General features: G+C 35.2%; 1 protein-coding gene across 1 annotated transcript in view; it reads left to right on the top strand.

Moving 5' to 3' along the window:
• Positions 1-15726, top strand: part of TFAP2D (transcription factor AP-2 delta) — a 56897-nt gene that overhangs the window by 37250 nt on the left and 3921 nt on the right. The window contains exon 7 of the mRNA XM_001105845.4: positions 423-536. Coding sequence (XP_001105845.1) covers positions 423-536 — 114 coding nt within the window. The remainder of the gene's footprint in view (positions 1-422; positions 537-15726) is intronic.

Below are 15726 nucleotides of genomic sequence, written 5' to 3'. Positions count from 1 at the left end.
CGAAGTCTGTTTGAATCATGGCTCTGAAGGAAGACTATAACTTTAATTAAATTTGTTTACAGATATGATGTCTAAAAAAATCACATTTCATTTAAAAAGATCATCGTGATCATTTCATATGGGGTTTCCCTTATCCTGAGGTTAATTTATGAATAGTCATCTTAAAAATGAACATTGGTCTTATCAGTGCTCATGGATTGTTATTTGTTTGAAATGTTGTATGATTATCCTATAGCTATTAAGAGCAAAGTCACAATTGTGAACCTCAACTGTATGCTATGAATGGAACTTTTGAGGTTGCTTTATGAAATGTTATCCAGACTGCTTTTAAAAGACAGAACAAGTCTTTGGTTAAATATCATGGGATGAAATTAAAGCCCAATTTCAAAAGTTCAATTTTAAATTTGATTCTTTTATTTTAGACAAATCTGTAAAGAATTCCAAGACCTCTTGAGCCAAGATAGATCACCGCTGGGATCCTCCAGACCCACTCCAATTCTAGACCTTGACATCCAGAGACATTTAACACATTTCAGGTAAGACTGGTTTTCCAGATTGCTCAAATTCTTGACTAACCCAGACTCTTGTATTCCTATCACAGTTCTACTTAGAGATATCACTTATATATTTATATGGTGACTGTCCTAGTCCTTTCAGATAGGTTATAACAAAATACCTTAGACTGGGTAATTTATAAACAATAGAAATATATTTTTTACTGTTCTGAGGGCTGGGAAGTCTGAGATTAAGGTGCCAGCAGAGTTAGTTAGATAAAGGCTTGCTCTTTGCTTCAGAGATGGCACCGTCTCAATTTTCTCCCACATGATGAAAGGGCCAAACAAGATCCCTTGGGCTCTTTTATAAGGGCACTAATCCTATTCATGAGGGTTCTGCCCTCATAAGCTAATCACCTCCTAAAGACTCTATTTAATACTATTGCATTGGGGATTAGGTTTCAATATATGAATTTGGAGTGGAGTAAAGGGGACACACATATTCAGACCATAGCAGTGATTGACTGAACTTTTTGAAATTCCAAGCTTGTAAAATCAAATTGAGAGAATAACAAGGCATGAAGCATTTTAGATTGGAAAATTTTATATCTTTATGTGTTGTTAGGAAATCATTACTTTATAAAAGTGAACACTATTATTTCAAATAATACTTAGCATTTTTGGATGAGGGTTCTGAAATCTTTTAAATCATTCTTTATCTTGGTGACACAAATTGTTTGATGGAAAGATGCCATGACAGAAGTTAACAGGATATCACTAACTGGTTTTCCAGAACTATGATAAAAATTTCTATGCAATTAAAAACTGCAAATGGTTCTTAAGTTAGACCACACAAGAGCATGAAATGTATTATTGGAAGCATATTTTAAATTTAATTTTCTGATGTGTTTTGGGAATGAAGAAAATATTTTTTATCTGGTTGGTTTATGCCCCAGATGGAATGTGAGAAAGAACATGGTAATTACTCAGGTGCCTTACATTTTTAAAACTCTAGAATTTTAATGCCTACATGATAGGCATATTGTACCCTTTCTTAGTTATTATCATTTAGTTAAACAATGGTAAGGAAAGACTAATACACATTAAATATTAACATGATTTCAATACCTGTCAAAAATTGTAAAGCTGTTGAGGAGGGCGCTTCATTATATAAAATAACAAGTGTTTAAATAAGTTGAAATTTAGGCTGCAACATCAGAGACAGTTAAATAGAATATTCTATTTTACAATATGTCACAAGTTTCCTCAAGATGTAATAGACACACATCTCTGAAGACTCAATTTAGGATTTATCTTCCAAAAATGCACAAAATGTAGGATATATTTCACAGGACTTCTCTCCTATCACTCAGTTGAGCTAGTGATAGGAAGTGTAATAAAATTGTGGGAAAATAAAATGCCCAAATGCTATGAGCAAAAGGTTTTGGAGTCAAAACCTTTTCAAATCCTTGTGTCTGTGAGCCTTTATGTATGTGAGCTGGGTTGTTTGGGGTAACTCACCCACTCTTTCCAAACCTTTATTTCTTCAGCTTTAAATGGGATAAGAACCCCTCCATTATATGGTCATAGGTGAGCTAAAATGAGATAAAGAATATAAAGTAGGCGTTCAGTAAATGACGTTTCATTTATCTTCACCACCGATCCAAGTTTAAATTTGTTTCCAGCATTATATCTACACAAATATCTTTCATATTTTTGTTTGTGTGCACAATAAAGGGATTTATAATTTTTACAAAAGATCAACTCAGAACTTAATTTTCATTGAGATTTGATTCTGGATTTAAAGAAGTGTGTTAAATTACAATTTTACTCTGAGAAGGAGCATACTATTAAAGTACAGAGAAATGAGACTCTGACATGTATGCTAGATTATTTCCAATTACAGATGCTGAGGCCTTCATCAGATAGTAAACCATTCTTTTTATGCTCAAAACAAAATAGAGCACTGGTCGAACATCAGCTAGTGTGTGAAATAAATAGGCAAAACATTTGTCTTCTTAGCATAGGCACAACTTGCTGATTTGTCAATACATTAGTCAGTTGCCAACTTAGTGCCACAGAACTCTTTAGAGAAAACTGACTCCAAAATGTGAGCTGCACATTTTCTTTGTGGGTTTCATAAGCTCTTATTTACCTCCCTGTACAGAATACGGGAACAAGTTGGTGTTACTCAGAGTGCAGCTAACTATATGGTAAATGGCTACCCTCACCCCTAGTGAAAAGAAAGTGAGGTTTTATTGGAGGTGTAAAACTCTCAAGATTGTATGTGGCTTCAGTTTCTTAATCACAATTTCAAGCATAACCGTATCTTAAAACTTTCTAACACTACATATTTACTTACGATAGTATCATCTATAATATGTTGGTATTATTTATATATTGAATATTTTGAATATTTGAAAATTATGATTTCCTATTTATTATGCTTTTAAATGTTTGTAAGAATTTTTATTTTTCTTTAATTATAGTCAAAATTATTTATTTAGATAAAATCTTCTGATTTTATAACAAAAGTAGTAGGATGATACAAATCACATAACCAAAGATTTCTTTATAGCAAATTTCCTACTATGTCTTTTTCTTAAACTGTGATTAAAAACACATAACAGAAAATTTACCATCTTAACCATTTCTAACCAATTCAGTAGTGTCAAACATATTTTCATTGTTGTATTACCAATCTCCACTTTTTTATTTTGTAAAACTGCCTCTGTACCCATTAAACAACTTCCCATCTTCTCCTCTCCCCAGCCTCTGTCAACTACCATTCTATTTTGTGTTTCTGTGGATTTAACTACCCTAGACATCTCATATAAGAGGAATCACACAGTATTTGCCTTTTTGCACTGACTTATTTCACTTAGCATAAGGTCTTCCAGGTTCATTCATGTCGTAGCATGTGTCAATTTTTTTTTCCTTTTCAGGATGCACAGCATTTCTCTGTGTGTGTGTGTGTGTGTGTGTGTGTGTGTGTGTGTGTGTAAGTGTGTATGTGCCTATATATGCCACATTTTGTTTATCCATTCATTCACTGATGGCAATTAGGTTGCTTCACTTCTTGACTATCATGACTAGTGCTGCCAAGAACATGGGTGTGAAAATACCTCTTCAAAGTCCTGCTTTCAGTTCTTTTGGATACACACCCAGAAGGGAAATTGCTGGATGATATGGAAATTTTATTTGTCATTTTTTGAGGACCTATTCTAGCATTTTCCATAGCAGCTACATCACTTTACATTTTCACAGATAATGTACAAGGTTTCTATTTCTCCATCTCTTCACCAAATAGTAGCCATCCTAATGGATGTGAGGTGATATTTCATTGTTGATTTGCATTTCTCTAATGATTAGTGATGTTGAACATCTTTTCATATGCTTGTTAGCCATTTCTATATCATCTCTGAAGAAATGCTTAAGTCCTTTGCCCACTTTTTGACCAGGTTACTTTTTTTATTAAGCTGGAGGTTTTTATATATTCTAGATAGTAACCTCTTCTTAGATGTATAATTTGCAAATACTTTGTTTGTTCTGTACATTTCTTTGTTAGTCTGTTGATGGTGTCTCTGGTACATAGTTTTAAATTTTGACGTAGTTTAATTTGTTTATTTTTACCTTTGTTGCCTGTGCTCTCGGTGTCAAATCCAGGAAATCTTTGTCGAATACAATGCAGTAAAGCTTTCCTGTATTTTTTCTTCTAACAGTTTTACAGTTGTATGTCTTGTTTCGGTCTTTGATTCATTTTGAGTTAATTTTTGTTTATGTTGTAAGGTAAGGGTCCAACTTCATTCTTTTGCGTGTCTTAAATTTTATCATTTTAAACAAAAGATACATGATTGGCATTTCCAATTGAAACCCAAAGTGAAGGTTCCTGATGTAGACTGAATTTAAATGTGTGTAATTTCTTTACTGCACATTTATTTTAAAAGGCATCAACAGAATATGTTAACAATAGGATAGCAAAAGTCAGCTTGTTGCTTAGCCTTGAAATAGACTCTGCACTTTACAAGTGTATTTCTTAAACTTGGCTTTATATCAGAATTGCTCTTGAAACTGTTAAAAAAAAAAACTCAAGGATTGGAGGACATACTTAATATTTAAAGATTTGATTCAGTAGTTCTAGGGCTGAACTCAGGTATCTGTTATTTTTAAAACTCTGAAGTTGATTCTGATTGTTAGGCAGGTTTAAGAACCACAGTTCTAGGATATTCTGTAACTATAAGCTCTTTTCCCTCGCTTTGGGAGAAGAAAAGCTCCAGTTCACTTTTAAAGTGTCACTGAGAATTCTATCAAGTTTTGTATTGTATACTTAACATATTAAAAACATTCTATTGGGAGCCCGAGGTGGAAGGATCACTTGAGGCCAAGACTTCAAGACCAGGCTGTGCAACAGGAAGAGACTCCATCTCTATCAAAAATTTTAAAATTAAAAATAAAAACATTCTATATTGATGATTCTACTAATAATCTGGGTAAACATGTGTTAGCATACAGCGTGTCTTTTTTATTTCATTTTATTATTTGTGAGACAGGGTCTCACTCTGTTACCCAGGTTGGAGTGCAGTGGCTCAATCATGTCTCACTGCACCCTAGACTTCCTGGGCTCAGGTGATTCTTGAGACTACAGGCATGTGCGACCATGCTTGGCTATTGTTTTGTATTTTTTATAGAGATAGTTTCATCATGTTGCCCAGGTTGGTTTCGACTTCGTAGGCTCAAGCAATCTGCCCACCTCAGGCTCCTAAAGTGCTGGATTACAGGCGTGTGAGCAACTGTACCGGGCCGAGTGTGTCCCTTTTAAAATTTTCTGCTGACAGTGACAACTGTAATTTCGATAGAACCATAAGCTCAAGAGAAAGATGAATTACAAAGGAGACATATCACATCTGACTTTGAAAGCAGACAATTGTCAGAGTACGATTTTCCACCGTCTTTTACTGAATGCTGGCTGGGAAAGAAATGAAGAGGGAGTGTAATTGGATAGGCATAGAGAATACTCTAATTAATAACATCACTTGTGTTACTATTTTATTTAGTTAAACCTCCTTCCCAATGCAGACCACTTAAAAATATACCTTAGAGGTTGGCCAATTTGGTGCCTTGAGAACTGTGGCGTACTTTCAGCAGATTTAATATGTCCAGACAAAGCACAGATAACTACTTCTAGTTTTCCATGGCAGTTGACATATCAGTGTGTTCTGGGAAGCCGTATGCATAGCAGTGACCCTTCTCACAATTCACAGCCTGGAAAGCTTCTTGTTTCCATCAAAATGACAGAAGGCAGGCTTATTCATTATTTATAATTTACTGAGTACCATCAACAGTGTGTATTGTTGTAGAGAACACAGCAGACACCACAACACAAACGAGAAGGGGGAAAAGATTTGATTGACATCTGCGGAAGACCCCATAGACTTACAGTTCCTGGGAATAGTGGTGGCAATTAGACCAAGGTGGAATGAGGTTTCATGGTCAGAGTAGCCTCAGCTCAGATGGAAACCCAGAGTCCTACTTTTTTGAAATGTTAGGAGTTTCCCTCTTTGAGATTTCAGGAAATCTTAAAATTTTCCCCTCTTTGTCTCTTATGTTCTCATAATCTCCTTGAATCTGAAGTCAAGCAAAAGCACATTTGACAATGTAATAAGATATTAGACTATCTTGCCAGGCGTGGTGGCTCACGACTGTAATCCCAGCACTTTGGGAGGCCGAGACGGGTGGATCACGAGGTCAGGAGATCGAGACCACAGTGAAATCCCGTCTCTACTACAAATACAAAAAATTAGCCGGGCGTGGTGGCGGGCGCCTGTAGTCCCAGCTACTTGGGAGGCTGAGGCAGGAGAATAGCGTGAACCCAGGAGGTGGAGCTTGCAGTGAGTTAAGATCATGCCACTGCACTCCAGCCCGGGCGACAGAGCAAGACTCCATCTCAAAAAAAAAAAAAAAGAAGTTAGACTATCTTGAAGGCTCAGTTCAGGGAAGACACCCTGTTGACAAAATGAGGAAACTTTTTTTCTCAGCATGTACCTTGGGAGGCTGAAATTTTGTTGTTTCTGTTATTTCTAGTAGAATTATTATTTATTGTTCCTACTATGTTAATGGCAGGTAGTGAAAAGATGACTAGAGGATTATCCCATTCTTTAGAACTTCTAAAATGGAGAATAATTTTATATATATATATATGTAGAGAGAGAGAATATATAATTATTCTATATATGTAGAATATCGATATAATTATTCTATATAGATATATATAGGCTTATAATATACAAGAGTGATGCTACAATAGAAGATTAAGCATACTGGTAATTTACCTGGGGAAATAAGGAAATTTCTTCTTTTTATCCATAGTACCTAGCGAATAGTATGCATGCAATAAATATATGTAAATAAATGTAGATTACAATAATATCTCAGTTGAGTCCTGTGTATATTCTCCATTGGTTCATTCTCAGGGCCATGATGTTTTAATTGGATGATGGACTAGGGAAGTAAAATGATCAATGTGCTTAATTCTCCTATTTAACTCATAAATTATCCTGACAGCCTACCTTCTTAGAAATATACCCTCTTACTACTGCCTTGGGAAATAAGGAATGTATAGGCAGTCCCAGACATCTATGTGCTTGCTGGTGATTAAATTTTCTTCAATGATTCTCAGTGTTGGAAGGCCTCTAACATTTCCTATTCTTCTTCAACATTTAGACCTTCTCTCCAACGTCTCTGTCAAGTTATCCATGTCAAGCTTGGAAACTCTCAATAATAGACTGCTCTCTATCTCTGACAACTCTGTTAGAAATGCCTTCCTTCTATTTCCCAATGTCCCGCTTCTTGCAGGCTTTCAGAGTTACTTTCATCCTGGTTCCCTCCCACTTTCTAAAGGCAGTTCTCATGTCTTCCCTAGTTTTCTCTTCAAGAGTTATTCATTCCCATTTCCTTCAGGGTTCCACATATGACACGCCTTACTGTCAACTCAACTGGTATTTTCTGATTGCTCTGTTCTTGGCAACATGCTGAAGAGCGGATGTTTGTCTCTAGTCAAACGTGAGCATGTTTTGTTTTCTCCAAGAAGCCTAAAGTGTGCATAGTTTTTGTTTTTGTTTTTATTTTGTTAAAATTTTCTTGAGATGGAAAAGTGGCTGGGAAGGTCATCAACAGTGGGCGAGTTTCTTCACTAAGCATTCTTTAGTGTGAGAAAAGAAACAATGAAATTTCAATTAAATCTGTAATCTCAAAAGCAAAGGTCAGCAGATATGAGTTGGGGGAGATCTTCCTTGCTAAAACTGGATTTTTACAAGGAAATGCAAAGATGGAACTAGGAGAAGGTTCAGAAACCTGCCTAAAGTTTACTCAAGCAATGAATCTTTGTCAGGAGGAACATACATTAAAGCATCAATTACAGGGCTTTTGATGATATTTTTATGGATTTTTAGATTTAGCACATAGGAGACTAGTGGTTAAAACAATAGAAGCCAGAGGTAACTGTTTCTAATTAAAAGTTGCAAACATGACCCTGTAATAACTGCGTGTGTGAATAACTGACTTTGGGGAACTTATACATTGTGGAAGAGTTTTGGTTAATTTTTATTTAAATATTGTCTATCTTTGTTGAGCTATGGACTGAAGAGAAATTGACAAAAGACAATATGGCATGGTGGGAAGCACTCAGAATTAATTGTCAGGGGACCTAACTCAGTCTCCACTTGGTTACCAACTAGATGTGTGAATTTAGAATAGGAATTTCACTTGTGTGACCTCTGCATGTTCATGAGTCAATGCAGTTAAGCTGGGTGATTTCTAAGGTTCTTTCTAGACCAATAATATTTACTCCATTCTTAATTTACAGATTCATTTTAAATCATTACTTATGCTGAGTTTCTATATCATCTCATATCTTCTTTTTATGTTTTCTCAACTTATTCATCTTAAAACATCAACAGTTCAATAAAAACCATTTTAAAAAGCTTAGCATTTTCATTTCTCTATTCCAAATAGAAAATATGTCTGATGGGGATAAATGTAACAAGATGGTTAATGTATCCCTATAATCTCCATTCTCGTATGTAAAAATTATGGTAGAGACATCAAATGTTATCACTTTCAAGAAGTTGACTTGGATGTAATCGATTGTAGTCTCTTCTAATGTATGTGCAATGATTTTATTTTAGCTTGCTTTGCTATTGAGCTGTACTGAGGTAAAATGGAGTCACAAAGACCCATTCATTCCCCTTTGGGACCTCAAAGTAATTGACTGAGAAGAACAGAAGGAATGTGACTTTAGGGCAGTGGATGAACACACATCTCCCAATCTGACAGAGATTCAGGGTAGTCATAAACATACTTCCACAAATTGAGTTTCATAGTGCACTAGTCAGTCCTATGAGATGCTCTCTGAAAGTGATTCATGGTCAAGGGTTTTTTGGTTCAAGAAACCCTAATTATTGTACCTATATTGAAGTGTGACAATACATATTGGCATACCAAAGACTCCCAGAACCCTTTTTGAAAGGAGGGAACACTTAGCCACAGTTTCTAAAACTTGATCATGAAAACTGTTTTTAAATCTCAGAGTACATATTAACATTACATAACACTAAGATTCTGCAGAAGGTCTTGTGGAAAATGCTGTAGAAGTTTATCATCCTCTTTTTCCCAAGGAGGAATGCAGACATAATAGTTAGGCGTTATTTCTTGGTCCTAAGGAGACATACTGAATTTTTTCTCTGCATTTAAATGGAATGAGGGTTGTTTAAAAAATACTGATGCTTTGGATTCATCCCAAACCAATTAAATCAAGGTCTTGGGGGTGGGGTCCATATATTACTATTTTTGAAATAAGATTTGTGAGTGATTTCTTATATGCATCTACGGTTGAGAACCACCAGCTGAGAAACCACAGAACATTTGGGAGTGTTGTCAAGGCTTTGCTTAATGAGTAGATGTCAATGATTCTTCACCACCAGAGAACTAGATACTTTAATTGTGTATCTTAATTAAATTCCATTGTAAAAGTGCTTGGGACCATGAGATAAGATAATCTATGTAGAAAATAAGCACCAACAACTGGTTTCACCTTTCCTCTGTTTTCTGAATCATTTAGGCTACGAAGAATAGATGCCATTGAGTTCTGGAGGATAAGCCTCAGTTACATGCTTATCCTCAAGCATGTAAGGGTCTCTTTTCATGGCCTACATTTAGAAGTTGTGCTGCTTTAGAAATAAAGTGTCTAATACTCAGAGCTGTGAGAGGAAGTAAGGTGGGGCAGAGAAGACCTACAATTCTTTGCTGTTGTTGTTGAAGGTGTGTTCCCCGGACTCCCTCTCTACTGGGCTATTCTCATGAGTAGAAGGCACTTATCTGGTGGCCACCTAACACTGTAGTGAGATTATAGACTGCACTAGGACCTAAGCCTGTAGTAACTGACTAATCTCAGAGGAAAGGAAAAGGAGATTTGTCTTGCATTTAAATCTTACTGTTTGCATGCTTCCCAGAGGGCAAAAAGCAGAACTGAGTGACGTCGGTATGCTATTCTAGAAATCAAAAGATTAGTGATAGCAAACACCCATTGGAATGACGCAGTATAACAAAATAATAGGAATAATAACCCAAACACCATTTCAACCTTCACACACACCAAAAAAGAAAAAAAAAAAAAAAAAAGTGGAGAAAAAGGCTTCTTTGCTTTTTCAGGTAAAAAGTTGAAACTTTACAAAATAAATTAGCTTTTAGTCAAATTACTTAAATGATGATGGCAGGCTATTTTCTATTGATTTTCAGTCTTCTAGTTTGTAGCACGATAGTGTCTATTACCTCCAGCTTTTTGTACCCCGAAAGAAAGCTAGAAAAATTTATCTATGGCTGGCAGACACAACTGAGTGATCTAATCTTCAGTAACAAATACTAAAGAGACTTTCATTTCCTTTATAACACATATTGAATCAATGTTTGCTTAGTAGGTAGAAAGGTGCTGGATATCAGGCACAACTCTTGCCAAGATAGGAAGAATTCAGGAGAGGATTCCATAGAAGGTTGCTTCAGGCTATGTTTTAGAAAATTGCTTTAGTGGTCTAATTTAAATTAGTTTAGACAAATCAATTAAAGATAAAGCATTTTTGAAGGACAATTAGAAAAATATGGACACAGCTTTGTAGTATTTATCTAGCATACAATTAAGCTAGTGAAATGTAAACTATACTTACTTAGATTAGAGAAAGTAAAATGGCTCTTATTCCTCTAACATTCAGAATCCTATACTAGCTTACATTCTAAGTAAGAACTGAAGCTTTGGAGATTTTAAAGATAAATGTAGGTAAGGCCTTGACCATGAGCAAGAAATGCAGTTAACCAGGGATTATAAGGAGCGAATAGAAGTTTGTGAAATTCCTATTATATGGAATTTTCTGATAGGTCCTTGTCATTAATGTCAAGTGATTTCTAAGTATAAACACTGTCCAAGTTAAAAATGGGTTGTTGCTACTATCTTACTAGCAAAACCACACAGGGAAAAAGAAGAAAGAATTAAAATATATTTTCTTTCCAACAGCAGTCTCTTTTCTTCCACCCTCTATTCTACCTCTTCTTTCATATCTGAGCCTCAATTTCTATAGTTTTGACACCCACCATTAGAGAATACAGTTTGAATGGTTGCAATACATTTCCATGTAAAAAGTTACAGACTGTATCAGTGAAACATTCAGGTCAAGGCCACTGGTCAAGAAGAAGATGCCATTTTATAAAAAGGCAAAACCAATACAAGTCCACAGGTACACACACACTCTTTCTCTTTCACACATATATGCGCGCACACACACACATACACACACACACTACACACACGAGTGCAAAATCTCCCTAGAAATGGCTACTCTACCCAGTGGTGTTCTTCCAATCATTGAAATGTAAACACTTAGGGAAGAAACCTGACACCTAAGAGGAAAACGGAAAAGTAGAGCTTCACCCCTGAATCTAGTAAAGTTACCTCCTTCCTGAACTGAGCCAATTTGAGGAGATGCTTTATGTTGCAAGAAAGGTACTTTAGAGAATGTTAATTGGGAGGTCTAGCAAAATAGGAGCTTTTAAAACCATGAATAAAATTAGGGAGATGACTGTTAAATATAAGTTACATTTTCCCTAACATCAGGTGCCATAAACTACACTAGTCTGAATTTTCTCAGCAGGTGATGGTATTGTTCACAGTCAAGTTGTCAGAGCCTTTCTGCTCCTCAGTGTGAAATTAGTAATAGGAAAATGAAATCACTGAGCTGTAATCTAGTTAGAGACAGAGAGAGAGAGACAGAAAGAAAGAGAAAATGAATAAGAATATAGTCCAAGGTAGATGTAGTCTCTAAGTCTGCCTAACTATGCTCTAAACCTCAAATTTTGACCTTTGCCTTTTTAATTTAGACTTACTGATTTCGTAAAGCTCTTTCCTATGAATAGCCCTTGAGTCAGATCTCCTTCTTAGTATATTACAACACTAATTTGCTTTTTACCCAAATAGACATGTTTTCCTTAATCTCCCCTAAATTTCCTATCATTGATTTTGGCCCACCAATTAAGCTGTCTATCACATTAAGGTTTTTCAGAACTTTGGTTCTGTTATGCAATGCAGGAACTTTCCTCTCTATTGTAATACCAGCCATTAAGCTAAAAATCTATGATGGCTTCAATCACATTGTTAATTAACGTGTCCAGCAGAGTGGGATTAATGACAGACTTGCAGCACTCCACAAGAGACATCTTTCAAGGTTGACAACTGCCCTTACATCCACACTTTGGATGTCATTGTACAATCAGCTGTGAATTTGCCTTACTTTGCTGTCATCTAGCTTACCCTCCTCCTCCTCTCCAACTTTTTATACAGTATGTGGGGAGACTTTGTTAGATGCATTGCTGAAATCCTGCATTCAATTATATTACTACTGCTCTAATAACTCATTTGTAAAAGGAAATGCAGTTACTTTATTACATATCTTACTAAATCCATGCAGCATTTCAGTGATAACTTCTTTTTTTTTTTTTTTTTTTTGGATACGGAGTCTTGCTCTGTTGCCCAGGCTGGAGTGCTGTGGTGCAATCTCGGCTCACTGCAAGCTCTGCCTCCCGAGTTCAGAAACGGGATTGCAGGATCATGTTGTCATTCTAGTGTTTAGGTTTTTGAGGAACTTTCATAGTGTTTTGCATAATGGCTGCACCTGTTTGCTTTTCTACCAACAGTGTACAGGGTTCCCTTTTATCTACACCCTCACCACAACTTCTCTCTCAGCTTTTTGAAAATAGCCATCCTAACAGATGTGAAGTGACATCTCATTGTGGTTTTAATTTGTGTATCACTGATAGTTAGTGATGTTGAGCATCTCTTCATATACTTACTATCCATTTGTATGTCATCTTTGGAAAAATGTATGTTTGTGTCCTTAGCCCATTTTTAATATCAGGTTATTTGTTTTTTTACCTATTGAGTTGCATGAGCTCCTTATATATTTTAGATATTAATTCTTGTATCAAATGTATGGTTTGCTAATATTTTCTCCCATTCTGTAGGTTGCCTTTTCATTTTGTGATTGTTACCTTTAATGTGCAGAAGTGTTTTTCATTTGACTGAATCCCATTTACTTATTTTTGGTTTTGTTGCCTGTGCTTTTTGTGTCATATCCAAAAATAATGCCCAGACCAATGTCAAAAATATTTTTTCCTATTTTTTATTCTAGGAACTTTATAGTTTAGGTCTTTTATTACATTTCAGTTTTTAATCAATTTTAAGTTCATTTCTGTGTATGGTGTAAGATAAGGATCCAATTTTATTTTTTGGCACGTGGCTATTCAGTTTTTCCAGAATCATTTATTGAAGAGACCATCATTTCCCCATATGTATTCATTAAAATCTTGTCAAAGATTAGCTTACTACATATATGAGGGCTTATTTCTAGACTCATTCTGTTCCATTGGTCTATGTGTCTGTTTTTATGCCAGTACTATACTGTTTTGATTACTATAGCTTTGTAATATAATTTGAAATCAGAAGCATGATATTTTTATCTTTGTTTTTGTTTCTCAAGATTGGTTTGGCTATTTAGGGTCTTTTGTTGTTCCCAATAAATTTTAGTGTTGTTTTTCCTATTTCTGTGAAAATGCTGTTTAAATTTTGGTAGGGGTTGCACTTAATCCATAGATTGGTTTTAGTATGGACATTTAAAAAAATTAATGCTTCCAATCCATGAACGCAGGTTATCTCTTTCCATTTGTTTGTGCCTTCTTTAATTTCTTTTATTAGTGTCTTATAATTTTTAGTGTACAGATCTTGAATCCTCTGTGGTTAAATTTATTCCTAAGTATTTTATTGTTTTTGATACTATTTATTCCTTTTGATACTATGAGATTGCTTTCTTAATTTCTTTTTTTCACATAGTCCATTGGTACTCCTTAGAAATGCAACTGATTTTTGTATCACGAAACTTTATTGAATTCATTTATTATAACAGTTTTTCCTGGAATCTTTAGGATTTTCTAAAATCATATCATCTGCAAACAGAAACAACTGAACTTTTTCCTTTCTGATTTGGATGCTTTTTATTTCTTTCTCTTGCCCAGTAGTTCTGGCTAGGACTGCCAGTACTATGTTAAATAGCAATAAAAGTGGTAAGAGTGGGCACCGTCTTCTTGTTCCTGATCTTAGAGAAAAGTTTTCAGCATTTTACTATTGAGTAAGATGTTAGCTGTAGGCTTGTCATATATGGTCTTTATTATGAGGGACATGATTTACCACTTGAAGTAAAAATCTGATATACTTTGATTGTCAGTTATGCTCTGATACTACCAATGTTATTCCCATTCCTCTTCCTCACTTGGTGAGTGGGAGTTTAGCCTCACCTGTTTTCTTCCCATTGTTCTCTCTGTGCTATAGTTTTACATTTGTTTGGGGATTGTTACTTCTTTCTCCCCAGATTTTATTTAAGTCCTCTCATCACTTTGGCAAGTTTCTATCCTTTGGAAGTAACACGGCTGTTTTTCAATATCTTAAGCCAGGCACAAGGAAACTAATCCCTTTTTCATCAGTATCATCAAAGAAATTGTGAGTTTCTTTGAGTGGAATTTCAATTGGCTGAGAGAGGGAGGACACACAACACACACAAATAGGAATAACTGTCATGTTTGGGTATTAAAAAGGAATACACTTGAGATAAACTTTACAACATAAGGTAATAGAGCACATGATTACATAGGGTGAAGGAAGGCGACTTGGGAAACATTAAGAAACCTGATCTGACCTGTGACTTCTCTATAGTCACTATTCTTTTACAAATGTAGCATAGATATGACTTATCTAACACAATGCAAATTATCTCCATGGCCTCTTTGAGGATAGAGTTTTAGAATTTAGAATTTAAAATAACTTCTATATTTTGACTGCCTATTTCAAACCATCACGGCTGCTATTTAACCCTGGTGATATTTGCATGTGAAATATGCTCTGGTCAGTAATCTGATGAAATTATGTGCAAATGCCAAGGGTAACTTAAACATTAAACCTGTAACTGAAAAATATTTTCCAAAGGTGAAAATCATCTCTATTATCAAAGAGTTCGAAGATTTGACTATAGTTTGTTACCTTGTAGGTGACCTTAGTCTTTTTTCTTTTTTTTTTTTTTTTGTGTCTAGGATCAAAAATCAGACCTTCTATTTCTATTTTTCTTTAATTTTTTTAAGATTCTACATTATTCCTCCCTCCTTTTTCTGTGTGTGCTTTTGAGACAGAGACTTGCTTTGTTGCCCAGGCTAGAGTGCAATGGTGCAATCATAGTTCTCTGTACTCTCAGGTTCCTGGGCTTACACTATCCTCCCTCGTTGGTATCCCAAGGCTCTGAGATTACAGGCATGAGCCACTGAACCCAGCCCTCTCCTTTTCTGTATGTCACTGTGAATGAGATACACACCTATTTTTCTGGAATGACTGGGGCTAAAAGCATAGCATGATATTCCCAGAACATTTTAAAACATACTGTGATTGCACACTTCTTTTTACATTATTGTAGTACATTAGATTACTTTAATTATTGGGATTCATAAATTTCTCTGAAATCTGCTAGAAAAGAATCTCTGCCTTACATTTATTATCATTCTGTGCAGTGTGCTATGCATATTTTTAATATGCAGGTAATGTTAAATTAAGGTAATTAACAAAATTTACATAATGTTTTTCATATTGAAAGATGACATT

This window comes from Macaca mulatta, chromosome 4, assembly GCF_049350105.2.
Source record: "Macaca mulatta isolate MMU2019108-1 chromosome 4, T2T-MMU8v2.0, whole genome shotgun sequence".
NCBI lineage: Eukaryota > Metazoa > Chordata > Mammalia > Primates > Cercopithecidae > Macaca > Macaca mulatta.
The sequence above is the reverse complement of the archived record's forward strand: the minus strand, read 5'-3'. Positions and strand labels throughout refer to the sequence as shown.